General features: G+C 43.1%; 1 protein-coding gene across 2 annotated transcripts in view; it reads left to right on the top strand.

The window, feature by feature from the left end:
* Positions 1–16,630, top strand: part of prkcaa (protein kinase C, alpha, a) — a 219,668-nt gene that overhangs the window by 180,786 nt on the left and 22,252 nt on the right. For both annotated transcript variants that reach the window (XM_030351679.1, XM_030351680.1), the window contains 2 exons: positions 3,631–3,711; positions 4,599–4,706. In XM_030351679.1, coding sequence (XP_030207539.1) covers positions 3,631–3,711; positions 4,599–4,706 — 189 coding nt within the window. The remainder of the gene's footprint in view (positions 1–3,630; positions 3,712–4,598; positions 4,707–16,630) is intronic.

Here is a 16,630-nt window from a genome sequence, read left to right as displayed (position 1 = left end):
GGCGGCAGTCCGGCAGCAGTCCGCCAACTCAGCTCCGGCGGTACAATCCCTTTCTCCTCAATGTCTCCTCCTCCGGACTGCCACCGAAGCTTCGGCGGCAGTCCGGCAGCTCCGGTGTGGGGAGCTTGTCCGCTGGTCCACTAAATCTTAGCTATGCTCTTATCGGAGGGGGGTGGGGAAGTGGGAGGTAATAATCAAATGTGCCCGCTTCCTACGTAGGAGGGGGCGCCGAAACTGACTCGCTTGTTTGCTAACTGTAGACGGGGTACTTTCAGAAATGCATATCTCACTCAAAAAATCATGTACAGACTATTTTCAAAGTTTGTATGCGTGTGGAAGCACCAGAGACCCAAAACAACACTCCCAGGAAAAGTGCTGTTTTCATAATATGTCCCCTTTAACAACAGGCTGAATCCCTAGGGCACAATGTTGAACTTGATGATCACCTTCTGACCATCAAATAGGAACTGACAACATATGAAATCATGCACAAAAATCTGGCTCAACCTTTGTAGGACCCCTGATCCGGTACTTTTAGACCAAGGACACCATCCTCGTCTTCCAAGCCTTGTGGATCGCGCTGTCAGAATACACAGGGCTTCCACTGAGTCACTTGAAGTGCAACACCTCATCTAGCATCACCTCATCTAGCACCACCTCTTATAGCGTTCTAGCACCACCTCATCTAGCACCACCTCATCTAGCACCACCTCATCTAGCACCACCTCATCTAGCACTACCTCATCTAGCACCACCACATCTAGCACCACCTTATCTAGCACCACCTCATCTAGCACCACCTCATCTAGCGGTCTAGCATCCTTTCATCTAGCGGTCTATCACCACCTCATCTAGGATCACCTCATCTAGCGATCTATCACCACCTCATCTACCGGTTTAGCACCACCTCATCTAGCGGTCTAGCAACACCTCATCTAGCGGTCTAGCTCCACCTCGTCTAGCACCACCTCATCTGGCACCACCTCATCTATCGATCTAGCACCACTTCATCTAGTGGTCTAGCATCACCTTTTCTAGCGGTTTAGCACCACGTCATCTTGCACCACCTCATCTAGCAATCTAGCATCACCTCATCTAGCGGTCTAGCAACACCTCATCTAGCCCTACCTCATTTAGCGGTCTAGCATCACCTTATCTAGCGGTCTTGTACTTGATGGTGCTGCTTAGACATGACTAGCAGTCACCGGTACTCACTACCAGGTAGAATAAACACTTCTGTTTGAGGTTGAAAGCTGGTTTAACGGGTTAATCTTGCTGTTTTCTCATCGTCCCCGTCCGGGTCTTTATTAAAGAAATCTGGGATTTTGCCTTTTATCTTGTCCATGATCTGTCAATGAGCAAGAACATTCATCTATTTAAATCTTGGTGACTAACGATTAGTAACCATATAAGTTATTGTTGTATATTCTGAGAGCTATGAAGTTTTGCAATATTCCAAAATATACATAAAACCCTTATGTGGGCGCCGAAGTCTTTACAACCATACCATACCCTGGACATTATGGTAGTCATCTTATCTCCTGATCTCTCTCTCGCTCTCTCGCTCTCTCGCTCTCTCTCTCGCTCTCTCTTGCATCGAGACCTAGTTGTGTGTGTCTTATTGCTGACAGACCCTGGCTGTAAGTGGAGCGTGTGTTTATAGTGTGTGAATGGCGTGTGTATTGTGTGCCTTAAATATAGGACGGTTTGCAGGTAATTGCAAAGCCCCCCCCGTTGATTAAAGGGGAATTGAAGCTCTAATTAATTCATACAACTCTGTCCAAAGATACAGTAATGGAAGCAACATGTAGAAAGACCGCTATTTGAAGTGACACTTATTATGTTATCTGTATATATTAGAGCTGTCAAGCGATTAAAATATTTAATCGTGATTAATCGCATTAATGTCATAGTTAACTCTAATTAATCGCGATTAATCGCAAATTATTTTTCTATGCTAAATATCCCTTGATTTTTTTTTTGTCCCATAATTCTTCTCATTTTAATTCTCTTATCAACATGGTGAAGTGCATCGGCTTGCCTTGTTCAAATGATTTTTTATTGATAACAACATTGGCATATACACTAGGGATGTGTCGGTCGCGACTGATTCGTTACAACGAACGAATCCCGAACGTGAACGACAAGAACTGGTTCCCCAAAACAAGAAGAACTGGTTCTTTGATTCTTTTTTTTTAACATAAACCAAACATATGGTCACGTAAATAAAATATACAAACGAACAGAGCTCCGTCTTCCTCGCGACTTCCATTGATTGAGTCTACAACGTTATCAAAGATTCAGCCAATGAGAGGTAGCAATGGTGTTGGAATGGCACCTGGGTAAACCAATGACAAGGCGGTACCGTCGAATATGCGCGCTTTCTCTGTCTGACGTATCTTGGGTCATACCATTCGACTCATATATCCCCCTACATTTTTTCGAAAATAGACTTGACCTCCATCTGTTTATTGGATAAACGCATTTCCCAATCCCAGGAGTCTTTGCTCCATTCTACGTCAATTTAAGAACAAACAAAGAAATTAAACTGCAGTTCCTATTTTTTATTTATGACCATGCAAGTTCTGTAATGCCTGAACAATGAAGAATTAAATGTAAAGTAAAATAAAATTATAAATGTAAAACCATGAATGAAATATAGAGAGTAAGCAAGTGGTATAAATATTGGTGGGACGTTCAACATACTAAATAGCAGGCATCTTCAAACGGCGGACTGCGGTCTTGACGGTCTTATCCGGACCCACGACCAATTAAAATATATATATATATATTTTTTTTTTAAGATGTAATCTGACGTAACGAACGAATCAAAACGAACGAATCAAATAAACGAATCGTTATAGTGAACTGAACTGAAAGAACTAGTTCCCGGAAAATAATCATTTTGCCCATCCCTAATATACACTGATCAAAACAGGACGATACAAAAAAAGAGCCTATAGTGCAATTAAACGACTGCTTTGAACAAATGTCATTTGAACATAGCAGTCAGGCTACTGCTTCTTTGTTTTGAGCCAGAGCAAAAAAAAAAAAAAAAGTTTTTTTTTTTTTTTTTTTATAAAATAATTGCGTTAATCGCGCGATAAAAAATTTAACGCCGTTAAATTTGGTTTGCGTAAACGCCGTTAATAACGCGTTTAACTGACAGCTCTAATATATATATATACTGTACATATATATAGTATATATACTGTGTATATATATATATAGTATGTATACTGTATATACAATATATAGTGTTGTTGCTCGGGGTGACCTCTTAACCTTTTAACCCTGAGGTTCACTCTTAATCTTAAATACATTACACTTTCTAAAATGATAATCTATTTTAATCATTTCTTTGCATATGTCTTCTTTTACTATCTATTGTTTTATTTTATTGTATGACACTGTTTCTATGTGAAGCACTTTGAGTCTGCCTTTTGTATGAAAAGTGCATAAATAAAGTTGCCTTGCCCTGCCTTAACCCTGATGTTAACTCTTAACCCTTAACCCTAATGTTAACTCTTAACCCTTAACTCTGAGGTTAACTCGTAACCCTGAGGTCAACTCTCAACCCTTAACCATTAACCCTCAGGTTCACTCTTAACATCTTCCTATTGGTTGCAGATCATCGCCTACCAGCCCTACGGCCGCTCAGTGGACTGGTGGGCGTATGGAGTGCTGCTGTATGAGATGCTGGCCGGACAGGTGAAGCACACACACACACACACACACACACACACACACACACACACACACACACACACACACACACACACACACACACACACACACATAGAGAGACGCATACACCATCTCTCTAGTTGGAGTTGGTATGTGACCTAAAGCAGACACAAATGATCACTCCTCTGTGAAGGGACTCCTGGGATGATTGGCACTTATGGAATAAGTGCTCAACACATTCAAGGGCTTTGTAGCCGAAAATCATACATGCAAATACACTATTACAAACATATACAATACACATATACTCACAAAGAAGTGAGTTTGTGTGCACACACACACACACACACACACACACACACACACACACACACACACACACACACACACACACACACACACACACACACACACACACACACACACACACATTTATAGCCAAACATATGCACACAATCTCTTTCTCTCTGTCTCTCTCGCTCTTTTTCTGCTCCAGTTATTTTTGGAGCCTCCCCTCCTCCTTCATATGGTTCCTCTCACCTTTACCTTCCTAACTTCAATCCATCACTTCTCTAAACCTATGTTTCCTCTCGCATCCCCTACCCAAGCCTCCACTTCCCTTAACAGTGTGAACAGTAGGAGAGTGTAGAACAGAACTCTGCTAACTACTTCTTCTTTTCAATACTCTTGAAAGTATACAGCCAAAGTGTGTATTCTTCAATTATTAAAAGTAATGAATAGGTAAATCACATTAAATCATTTTTTAATGAAAGCAGTTTGTTTTTTGGGGAAAATTTATTATATCGAGATAAGATAAGCCTGTTGTTTGGAGGCAATATAAATACATATATTCCTATTTTACATATATTCATATGTAATGCATAAATAAAATAAAGTCCTGTAATCCACAGCCTCCGTTTGATGGGGAGGATGAAGACGAGCTGTTCCAGTCGATCATGGAGCACAACGTGTCCTACCCCAAATCCATGTCCAAGGAGGCTGTCCTCATCTGCAAAGGGGTGAGTAGCGGCATAAAACAACGTAGCATCCCTACACCTACGTAGCATCACATAACCAACGTAGCATCACAAAACAACGTAGCATGACAAGGTGCCATGCCGTAATTCCGACGCCTCATTGTTCCGACGTCTCAATGGTCCGAAATATTTCCCATTAGATCGACATGCCACTATGCCGACGGTTCAATGTTCCAAAAACGGAACCCATTGGTCCGAAGGTCCGTTTGTCCAACTTTTCAAACAGGAGGCGCATTACACTGGGATTCCACCGGACGCGTACGCGCAGCGGAACGGCTGCGTCCTCTGCCCTGCGTCCATTCCTACCGGGCGCGTAACGGCAGCGTAGCGCTGCCTTGCGAGCCAGCCGTATTCACGCGAGATCACAAGATCACGCGATAATCCTAAACCTAATGTACTCACCTTCCACTCCCGGGGGGGGGGGGGGGGGATGGTTGATAAAAGTATTTCGATCACTTATTAAGTTAATTCGTTACTTATAATGGTTTATTCGTTTCTCAGTATCATTTTCTTAATTTTGAAGAAAGTTTGGTTCATTTTTGAATTGTAAAATAAATCAAATATTTTTTTGGAAGTTGCAGAGTTGCTCAAGGTTAAAGGAGTGCTTCAGACCAACCTTAAATAATCCACGGACCACCAAAGTAACGTTTGACTGTTTAATTAAATCAACTCAGAGCAGAACACACAAGCAGCCAGCCTATAGCGGCAGCCTAACCATGAACAATTATAATGCCATTATTATTAATAATACAGCTATAAAACAACACACAAACGTCTCAATGCCTGGCTCGTCTTGTTCTGTTTCTTTAGCCCCCACAGTAACGTTAACGTTAGTGGTCAAGTTAATATTAGAACTAACGTTAGCTGCCTCTTCTCTCGGCTTTGTAGTAGTCCCAACGTCCGATGTGCTACCACCAGCTACAGACGGCTGGTCCTCTTTTTCAGTTTGCTTGGGCGTCTTTTTATAGAAATCGGCCAAGGTGAGTTGCTTTCTTTTTAAGACATGTCAGCAACAATGGCGCACAGGTGACAGTCTTTTAAGCAAGTTAACTAAACAAGCTTGTGTGATTGGGTAGTAGGGCTGCTCGATTATGGGAAAAATCATAATCACGATTATTTTGGTCAATATTGAAATCACGATTATTCAAACGATTATCTTTGAGTCTGAAAACGTGTTGTATTTATTCACCATGTCTCTCCCAAAAAAAACGTTGTAACTGAGAACTTTGAAATTACGCCTTAAAAAAATACGCAAAATGGTCAAAAAAAAATGTTCCAATCTAAAATGATACAGATATGTGTCCAGCTGTTCTGCCCTTTCTATAAATCATTAAAAAAAAAAATAAAAAAAAAATCGGATAACTCGATTATGTTAATTTTCTGATCGTTTGACGCTAAAATCGTAATCGCGATCAAAATTCGATTAATCGCCCAGCCCTATTGGGTAGTGGGGCTGCAGACAGCGCCCCCACGCTTCGAGCGGCAATAATGACGAGCATTAGGCTACGTTGTTTTCATGAATCATAAACTCAAAATATAATTGTATTTCACTTATTTTACACCTTTTAGAAAGACATGCCCAAAATAACATTTATTTGGATATCATATAAATATTTTAGAGCTCCCCCAAAATTTCACAAACCATGTTTCCAGGGGAGCTCATGTCACCACTAGGGGAGCTATAGCTCCCCCTGCTCCCCCTTAATTCGCACACTGCGTACACTCTCGTATGGGATCCAACCGTCTCCGACCGAAAGTCCATTCATTCCTATGTGATTCTCCGTAATGTCAGTTTTTCCTCCGAGACTCCTCCCCTCCGTACAATTTCTGTCCGGTATGTCCGGAATATACGTTCAAAAAATTTAACTTTCGCCGTAGTTTTACGGAGATACCATATGAAAGTTTTTATGTTTTTCACAAAACATTTAAGTACCTGGCAGGCCAAACTCCTCGCCGAACTCTTTCCAAGCCTGGTTGGTTTTGTTTTTATCTCTTTATATGTCGATCCTCATGTTCCAAAGTACCGGTCTCCTAAAAACTGCCATTATCATACGCTCCCCCATCTTTTGTCCGTAAATAGATTCATGTCCGTACGTAATACACTAGCGACTCCTTCCGTAAATTTACGGAAGCACGGATACGAAAAACATACGTATGTGGAAACTAGGCGTAATGCTTTTCCTGTAAAGAAGTCAAACGGTGAGTGAAAAACAAATAAAAATGTTATCTTTAGTAGCTGTGTGTGGGCCTATATGTGTTGTTTACTGTGTTTACAGTGGGCTTTTAGCCCAAATAATAAAATAATATTGATTTAGACAAACTTATACCTCATACCGTGTACTTAGTCAAGTGAGTGTGTGTGTGTGTGTGTGTGTGTGTGTGTGTGTGTGTGTGTGTGTGTGTTCATGCCTGTGTTGAGAATTAGACCTACGCTCTCTGTCCATGGGGCTGAAACACTGTGTCGAAATGAAGTGAAGCGAGGTCACTTTGCTCTCCAATATTCATCGTGAACGTGATATGTAGGCCTATGTTGTATTTTTGAGAGAGTGAGAGAGCGAGAGAGAGCGAGGTATAAAACTCTTTATATGTAGTAGGCCTATTCGGCATATTGAACCGTCGACCTAATGCGCCTCCTTTTTGAAAAGTCGGACAAACGGACCTTCGGACCAATGGGTTCCGTTTTCGGAACATTGAACCGTCGGCATAGTGGAATGTCGATCTAATGGGAAATATTTCGGACCATTGAGACGTCGGAACAATGAGGTGTCGGAATTACGGGCAGGCCCCCATCACAATACCAACAGAGCATCACAATACCAACGTAGCATCACAATAAAAACAGCATTTCAATGTTAATGCAGCATCGCAAAACAACCTAGCATCACTCTACCAACGTAGCATCACAAAACATTGTAGCACCACTATACCAACCGAGCTTCAACGAATAACGCTCTTATTCCCGCGCTGTCTCCCTGCTTGACCGCGATCTAGCATCTAGGATTGATGCTAACAATGAATTTCATACATTGAATTTTGCAGTTGAAATTGGCATGGTGAATTTTGGGGCATTGACAATTTTAAATGAAATTGTATACATTTAATCTTGCACATTGAATTTTTTAACATTTAATATTTGATTGAGAATTTTTGAACATTGGAAAAAATGAGAAAATGATGAGGTAAATTCAGAGGCAAAGAAATTCAGATACATTTTTTCAATGTTTAATATTCAGTGCTTAAAATTCAATGGCTTTTTATTTTCAAAATCCGATGAGACAGATTTACCTCCATATCATTCTGTTTAATAGCTAAAACTTTCTCAATCTTTGTAGGATAAGTTTGTTAATGTTTGTCCGTATAAAACAGGACTCTTTTCAGTTCTCCTCATGTTGGGCATATTTTTCAGAGGAAACTCAAATTCGATGTGAAGACGATTTTTAAATTCCGTCCGGACAAATTTCTAGGTCTCAAAAAGAGGACAGGTCTGGGCAAAAGAGGACATCTGGTCACCATAAGTACGGGGGAACCACCTTGATTCCTACCTGTTCCACTGTTATAAAATAGCGGCATAACTTCGTGGGCGTTATCCTGGTCATTTCTCTGCGTCAGAAAGGTGTGGATTGTAAGCGTGTGAATGGGTTGTATTGCGTGTGTCTCATGCCCACTGCTTGAGACTTCGCTTTCAGATTTCTTTAATTGACCAGTATAATAAGCAGATCAAATAAATATCTCCTATCCTTTGTCCACAATTTGAATATCCTTTTGGTCATTTGCTATGTGAAAAATCCCCCAAAATCATGAAACACACTCAGAGAGGCCAAGGTAAAGTAGTTGTTATGTAACAGGACCCGGTGACACAGGTATTTTTAGGCAACCGGTCTCTGAACATAAACAGGACCTGTTGATGTCCTAGTCATGCCGAGGTGCGCTTGTCACGGTGACATATCCTTTTTCTCTTTGTTCTCTGATCCGTTTCTCACCACCACGTTGGTTTTGTGACGAGAGAAGGCTAATGCCCTTGCATCTGTTGACAGATACGTATCTGTTGTCTATAACATTCCAGTTTGTACCTCCATCCTGCATCTTTCCACACACCTTTAAAAGACATCGGAGCTGGCAGTTTGGGATTACAGAGTACAGGATATGAAAGGCTCATAGGTGGATTTGTAAGTGTAAATGGTTCAGTTTGGATGTTAACGCAGTATTGTCAATAATGACGATAGCAGTTTGTGTAGTGTCTCCGTTGATTGTCCGTTCTCCTGCAGTGCTCATAAAGCAGGAGCTCATAGAGGCTGTACAAGGAAACGGGTGTTGGAAGAAAAGTGCATTGTTCAGTAAACAGACAAATCGTAACGTCAGTAGCAGAGCTAAAGCATCAAATCAAGTTCACATCTAAAGACTGGTAGTCTTGAGCATTTTCCCAACATCTGTGAGGGCCGTCGGTGGGCTCAGCAAGGTGTGAATTTCCTCTTCCTCATCCTCCTGAGCAGTGAGGACTGAAATTCACATGTTCCAAAGCAACCCCTGCAGTTGTCAAACTAACACCCCTAAATACACCTGGGCTCCCCTGAAGACAGTTTGGGGGGTCTCTGACGTTCAAAAAATGGTATTCAGATGCACTCTGCATTCCAAAATGAATAGCTACCCTTACGATGATATGTTCAAAAGGGTAATATAGAGTAAGTACCGAAAAATAGCATATAGAATTAACATTTTGAAAGAGGTGAATGGTCATCATACTACAAATGTGTAAAGTGTTCAGTGATTCCTTGGATCGATCTCCAGAAGTGTTCACATTGTTGGAGAAACATTGTGAAAGGACTCCCCAGACCCATGCATGGGTTAGGGACATGAGTTAGTTTGATGGCACAATTGTGCCATCAAACGCACCACCAAACTAGAGCTGTAATCGGGCCTTAAAAGTTAGGCCCGACCCGGCCCGAGCCCGACAGGATTCTGCCCGAACCCTGCTAGATTTTTTCAATGCCCGAACATGTTTTCAGCCCAACATATTCAAATATGCACAGCTCTTTTTCAAGAATGAGTCGTATATATATATATTTTACATTGATTGACTATCGTAGGCTATAGTCCACTTGGAACAAGATGATAAAAAAGTCCTCTGTAACATCGTCATCTCAGCACTCTAAATAGGCCTATATAGGCATAGCCTACACTTCTAAATAGGTCTACGGGCATATAACAATTATAACAATTAGTCATATAACAATTAGTCTTCCTTAACAAATTAAATTAAAATAAATTCTAAACTAAGATAGGTATTTGGCAATAACAACATACAACGAAAAGTTACTTAAAATTGAGATTAGAACTAAAACCAACGAAAATGAGACTTGCTCTCCACAACCACCAATATGAATAAAAATAGACCAACATGCCAACAAGCATTAGTTAAATTAAAATTCTAAATTAGGATGGGTATTTGGCATAAATTGCTGGCAAAAGTGGCAATAACGAAATTAAGATAAAGCCTTGCCACTTCTCTCCACAATCCGGCCTCAACGCGATGGTGAACAGCAGCTGAAATGTAATAAAAGAATAATGCTAACATTAGCCTATATAGGCTACTCTGTCTACATTATTTATTTAAGACTCAATCAATATTTAGTTATAATTTAATAAACCTTTAGAGAGAGCAAGCGTCAAGGCCAAGGCCTATCTCCCTCCTGATATTTTCTCCTGTCTTTGCCTCTTCCAAAGGGAACATTGCAGTTGTCAGGGTTGTATTCACTAGTTCCATATCCTTACTTATGAAATGGCATTTGATTGTCAAATAACATATTTTTCGATAATCCTCCGTAGACATTTCTGTGGTCATTGCGACTCTGCCGTCCTTCAAGAAAGTCTTCAGTGTCTTTACCATAGCGTCCCTTTTTTCTTGAGCCATTTCAGTGCATCTCTTTGCAATTGTCACATGGCTGGGAACCATCCCATGTGCGGCCCGACATGAATTGGTTCTTGCGCTAGCTGTTTGAATCCCTCGCCATTAACGATGTTTAAAGGCATAATGCCTTTACAGCAAAGCTGACACACTTCTCAGTCACCAATGGTTTCACCTTTGCAGGCATGGGTTTTGATGCTGTAACAAACTATGTGATAGAAGGTTTTTGGGCACTCGTGGCAGGTGTTAGATTAGATTAGATTAGATTTCTTTATTGTCCTTGTTCAACAGAGTTAATCAACGAAATTAAGTTTAGAGCATCACCACTGGCATAGTATATAAATATAAATATATTAATAAATAAATAATGAATAAATAGATTAATAAATAGATAAATAAATAAATAAATAACAATAATAACATGAATGAGAATGCAGCAAGTCCAGTCCATAGTTGTGATGTGTGAGAGTGAGAGGGGGGGGGGGGGGGGGGGGGGGGGGGCTGCAGTCCTGCAATAGATGGAAAATGTGTACAGTGCAGCAATGAAGTCCAGTTCACAGTTATTGAGTGGGAGTTATATGACCTATTGTTGTTGTTGTTGGTTGTAGTTATATGTTGTACGGCTTCGATCTGGATGCCTTATCAGTAGGGGTGTAACGTATTTATACGAAACAGTCACGGAACAGGCACTTCGGTGCGGTTACCGAGGTGTACCGCGGTTACCGAGGTGTACCGCGGTTCGTAAATGTGGCGTACATAGCGTTAATATGGCGAATGTAAAGGCCCGTTTTGCGATGCAGAATTTAAAACTTGAAGTTGGAGTTCCAGCCGGACCGTTTAGCCAAAGTATACTACTCCGACCCCGTAATCCGCACAGCAGCTCTCAGTCGGGATGTCGGATACACAATGCAATTCGCCGCCCGATCTATCTTATATGTTCACTACAAACCATGTAAGCATTGTTGTTCAATAAAAAAAATACGAGCTGTGCAAACCCAGCTCAAAACACTATTTCAACAACCCCTGTCTGGAAATTCAGAAATGCAAATGCCATAACCAAGTTTATTGGTGTTATCATTGCTGCTTACCTAAGGGTTGAGAAACAAGCAGTTTTTTTTTAATTTTCCCCGTACCGTGACTTAAAAACCGAGGTACGTACCGAACCGTGACTTTTGTGTACCGTTACACCCCTACTTATCAGCGATGAATTCCCTGCTGTTGTGCTGTTGTACTTTACCGCATTTTGGGCATTTCACCGCATTTTGGGCATTTCACGTAACCTACTGGCTCATTCACCTCACACACCGGGGAGAAGCCCTTCCAATGATCGGCCTACGGAGTCCGCTTCACCCTGAATGATAAATTGAAGCGCAAAGGAGCTGTCCTCGTTAAGCAACAAGTAGCTCGGGCTGACAGGCAGAACGGTCAACCTGCCGGCCCGCTTGTCAGAAACCAAAGCCAATAAGAGCGCCGTCTTAAAGGACAGGGCATCCAAAGGGGCCTGAGACAGAGGCTCGAAGGGGTCCCTGGACAATCCAGGCAACACGTTTCATGAAAGGGAGGGGGCTCAGCGAGCATGGTAGACGTTACAGAGTCAGTCACAGTATAAACAGCAAGCTGTCTACACGCCGCGCTCGTGTCCACCGAACAGGCAGCGAGCCGTCTAGCCGCTGCACTAATGCCCGATGAACGAGCAACGAGTTGTCTAGCCGCCCCGCTAGGATCGCCGCGTTGTCCGCTAGCTGTCACCACAGTGAGCAGACCCGTCTTCTCACCTTCATCAGACTGTAGGAGGGAGTTGGAGAGGTTCTTTAGGAAGTATGTACTGCCGTTCGGCCGAACTGTCTTTTGAATCTTTATTCAATGGTACAGAAAAACTGGGAGCCAGCTTGCGGTACTTCTGGCTCCACTGTGCTGCTCCCCCCCGCTGGTGCTGGGGCGGCTGCGGTGGCTGTGGCATCGGGGTAAAAGGGTGGCCCCCTAGAACGCTGGGACCTGGCTCGACCCCGCTTCCTACCGGCCTGCTGGTGGGAGGAGCCCGTGAGAATCGCCCCGAACCGGGAACGATTCTCATGGACAGACTGCTGGTGCGCGAGCACCTCCGAGAACCGGGGCCCAAATAGCCCATCCGGAGCTAATGGGCCCTGGACGAGGCTGGCCCGCTCTCGCTCCGGCAGCGCAGTGGGGGAGAGACAAATGACTCGCTGAGCAATGATGGACCAGGCCATATGCTGGCCGGCCGAAACGGCTATCGGCTGGCATAGCTGGAGGATGGCGCTGGAGAACCGGGAAGCTGCAAGCCATCTTGCGGCTTCCTCCAGGCTATAAGCTCCCTGCCAGCCGACAAGGAGATCAGGGCAGCGGAAAGCAGGGCGGTGTTGTTTACCGCCGCTGCAGATTGCGGTCGGGGGGCAGCAGCTTCTCGTTAGGGCGCCATCAGGCGCCCGGATAGAGAAGTGCTGCCAGGGGAGGCTCCAGGCGAGGGATCCCCCACGCCTGAGTATCAGCCCACCCCTCCACGTTAGTGAAGTCAGTGAAGGCCTTCACCTGGGCCGCAAAGACGTTGTCAATGGAGGCGGAGTCGACCTGCTCGATGAGGTCCTCATCTTCGACGTCCGGAACTCCGGCTTTAAAAATGTCGATGGCCTCGGAGAGGGCCAACGATGGTGAAAAGAAAAGGTGCCTGGAGAGGAGCCCCTCTTCAGGCAGTGGCAGGCACCTCTCCAGGCAGTGCGCAGCAGGCTGCGCAGGAGGTGGGGGTAGACAAGGCAGCCGCGGCGTGTTCCGCACTGAGGCACATGAAACACGCCAGGTGCCCGTCATCCGGCTTCAGATAGGCAATGAGGCCCTGAAAAGGGCCCAGTTCTCAAGGAATCGCTTTTTAATGGCGCGTTTCCACTGCAGGGTGCGGAACGGATGGGATCGCAAATGTGCGGATCGGGTTGCGTTTCCACCGCCAAAAGTGGGCGTGACCCGGACTTAGCCGTACCCGTTTTGGCCTCGTTTTCAGGACTCCTCCGTTGGGGTACTGAAAACGAGACGAGACGCCTGAAAGGGTCCCGGGAAATTCTAGCTACACACCTCGTCCGTTGATTGGTCGACAGAATCATCACTTCCGGGTGACGCGGGGATAAAAACAAACAAACAGTAGCCTCGAGGTATTATTCTTTACAATTAACATGTCGCGTAAAACGCTTGCTTGGGCGAACAAGGAGGTGGAGACGTTCGTCTGCATTCTTGGGGAGGAAGACGTTGTTTACGATGTTTACGTAGCTGCCGCGGCGATCGACATCCGGCCTACCACAAAGGGTACTGTCGGAAGTGGAAACGCGACCTCGGAACTGAGCTGGGTTATACCGCCCCCTCCCTACCGCACCCTGCAGTGGAAACGCGGCATAATGGCCCTGAAAAGGGCCGTTGGTCCGTCACCTCGCCCAAGCCGTTGCCACAAGGTACTTGAAGTTTTAAAGTCATAACTGTTGATCGTACAAAGCTGAAAGAAAAGGAGGATGAGCGGCGGCATGCGCCGTCTTATATACATGGTGCCGAGGGAAATGCGGGCGGTGCCCACGTTGATGGGTGCATAGTTCAAATTTTCAGTGCGCGCGAGCACGCACACGGGACAAGCCCATAAGGCGAAGCCTATACGGCGAAGCCTACATGAAATGGAACATGCCAGTTTTTGTCAAGATTAATTTTGTACCCACCAAAAAAGAAAAAAAAATTGAGTTGATTTATTAGGTATCATTATTGAATGAGCTGCCACCCTGGCTTGGACAATGAATGAGGTATTAATACCAATACTCTTTGGCTGGGAGGCAATGATGAGGCATCAGACAATCAAGTAATTTAAGCCTGAATACATACTGAAAAGCACCAGACCAGGTTGCTAGCAGCATGGACAGTATTGGAGCGATAACCTGTTGAACTTAATCGATGTGGTAGGCTACACCACGGGATGCATCTGTAGACCACTGCCACATAAATAAAGGCAAGACGCGATATTTATTGCTGAAGATTTGCTGGTGCTGTGGCGAGGTCTTTTGTGTTTTTTGCACTCAAGTGGTCGGCTGTTTTAACTCATGCAATTAATGTTAGCCATAGCCACCAAGTAGCCTAACTTATCTACTGTTTGCGTTCGTACAGTGTTTGGTATAGTGGAGATGACGACGGTGGAGTCGGTGGAATCAGTCTCTTGTTGACACAAACTGACCTTTGGTCATTCTTGCTTTGCTTGAATTCTGGAATAATTGTGGTGGGGAGTGCATGAGTTTTGGTCAGAATGCCTGATGTAGATTAAATGGATGTGTGTTGTGAATTGAGAACAGCCAGCTCATGATGTGATATAGCATTCAGCTCTGCAACAAATCAGATTTTTTTAATCAGATTTGTAGTGCTGTGTATAGTAGGGGTGTGCACGGGTACACCGTGTACACGTGTTACCGGTTAGTAAATCATAACCGTTTAAGAAAAATCAGTAAACGAAAACCGTAAAAAAATAAAATAAAAAATCACCGCTCCATTTTTCAATGGGAATTACGACGGTCCATTCTTTAAACATAAAGTTTGCAGATTTATAAGTCGAAATTCGTCCCAGCCTTTATACCACCGCTACTCTAGGGTCCATAGCATATAACTGCTTTGTCTGATTACAGTTTAATTCATTGTTCACGATTTGCCAGCTCTCGTTTTGAAGAATAATCACCGCGCCATTCGTTTCAATGGGAATAGCGACGGTCTATGCTTCCAACATAAAGTGTTCATATGAAATTCGTCCCAGCCTTTATACCAAAAATACTCCAGGATCTATAGCATATAACCGCCTTGTCTGATTACAGTTTAATAAATTTTTCGCGATTTACCAGCTCTCGTTTTGAAGAATAATCACCGCGCCATTCGTATTAATGGGAATCGAAACGTCTATACTTTCAACATAAAATGTACATATTTATAATTTGAAATTCGTCCCAGCTTTTATACCACAGATACTATAGGGTCTATAGCATATAACCGCATTTTCTGATTACAGTTTAATGAAACAGCAAGCTGACAACATCCTAATTAACACCACAACTGCAAATGAACCACACAGAGATAACCATGGCAACCGGTCAAAAAAATGTTCTTTTTGCGATCATTCTGCTCGCACATCCGCCATGTTGATAAACAAATGATCCCCCTATAGTGCGACTGCGGTCCACTTTAAAAATAAAAAAGATATATATCAATTAATAAAAAATAACACGAAAAAAAAAGAAGGGGTTGTGTAACTGTTTTTTGTAACTGTTTTTTGTAACTGTTCACATCACATGTTTACCCCTTCTTAACTTTAACACATAGTTCATTACCTTTCCTATCTTCTTTTTGATTATGTTGGTAGCTTAGTCATGTCATTTCACGTTGTCAACATTGGGTACATGGTGCAGGACTTAGTGGATCATATGTCCAATGCTTTTTGGAAAGACTTTCTTCATAAAACATGTCAGACATCACAGTTTTTTGTGTACATTTTATTCATTATTTATCTACATGGGGATGCCGTCTTTCAGAACCTTTCATTACCTGCACTAAAGAAAAAAAATAAAGAGTGCATCCTCATGTACACAGCCCTTCTGAAAATGCACTTCCGAATGTGTCTCTGTCCCCAGCACATTTTAAGTGTGTGTGAGTGTTGAGTGAGGGTTTTAAATCGTTATAGAGTTCTCTTGTGGACAGTGATATTTTCTATAACATTGTTTGTGGACAGGAATGTTTTCCGAAATGAAGGGTGAAAAATCTTTTAAATATATGTGTGGACGACTCCAAGTCTAAACAGACTAAACATATCCATACTTCCCCTCATAGGGGTTAACATTCACTGCAGAGGGTGGATAAATGGAGTTGATGCAGAAGAGTAACAACCAGCCATTAATGCATAGTTGTATTAGTAGAAGTAGTATTGATAGTATTACCATTTTAAGTAACACGGTACAGGTTTCAGTGGTCTCTAACCGGCTGTCCTTCC

This window comes from Gadus morhua, chromosome 3 (genome assembly GCF_902167405.1).
Source record: "Gadus morhua chromosome 3, gadMor3.0, whole genome shotgun sequence".
Classification (NCBI taxonomy): domain Eukaryota; kingdom Metazoa; phylum Chordata; class Actinopteri; order Gadiformes; family Gadidae; genus Gadus; species Gadus morhua.
The sequence above is the reverse complement of the archived record's forward strand: the minus strand, read 5'-3'. Positions and strand labels throughout refer to the sequence as shown.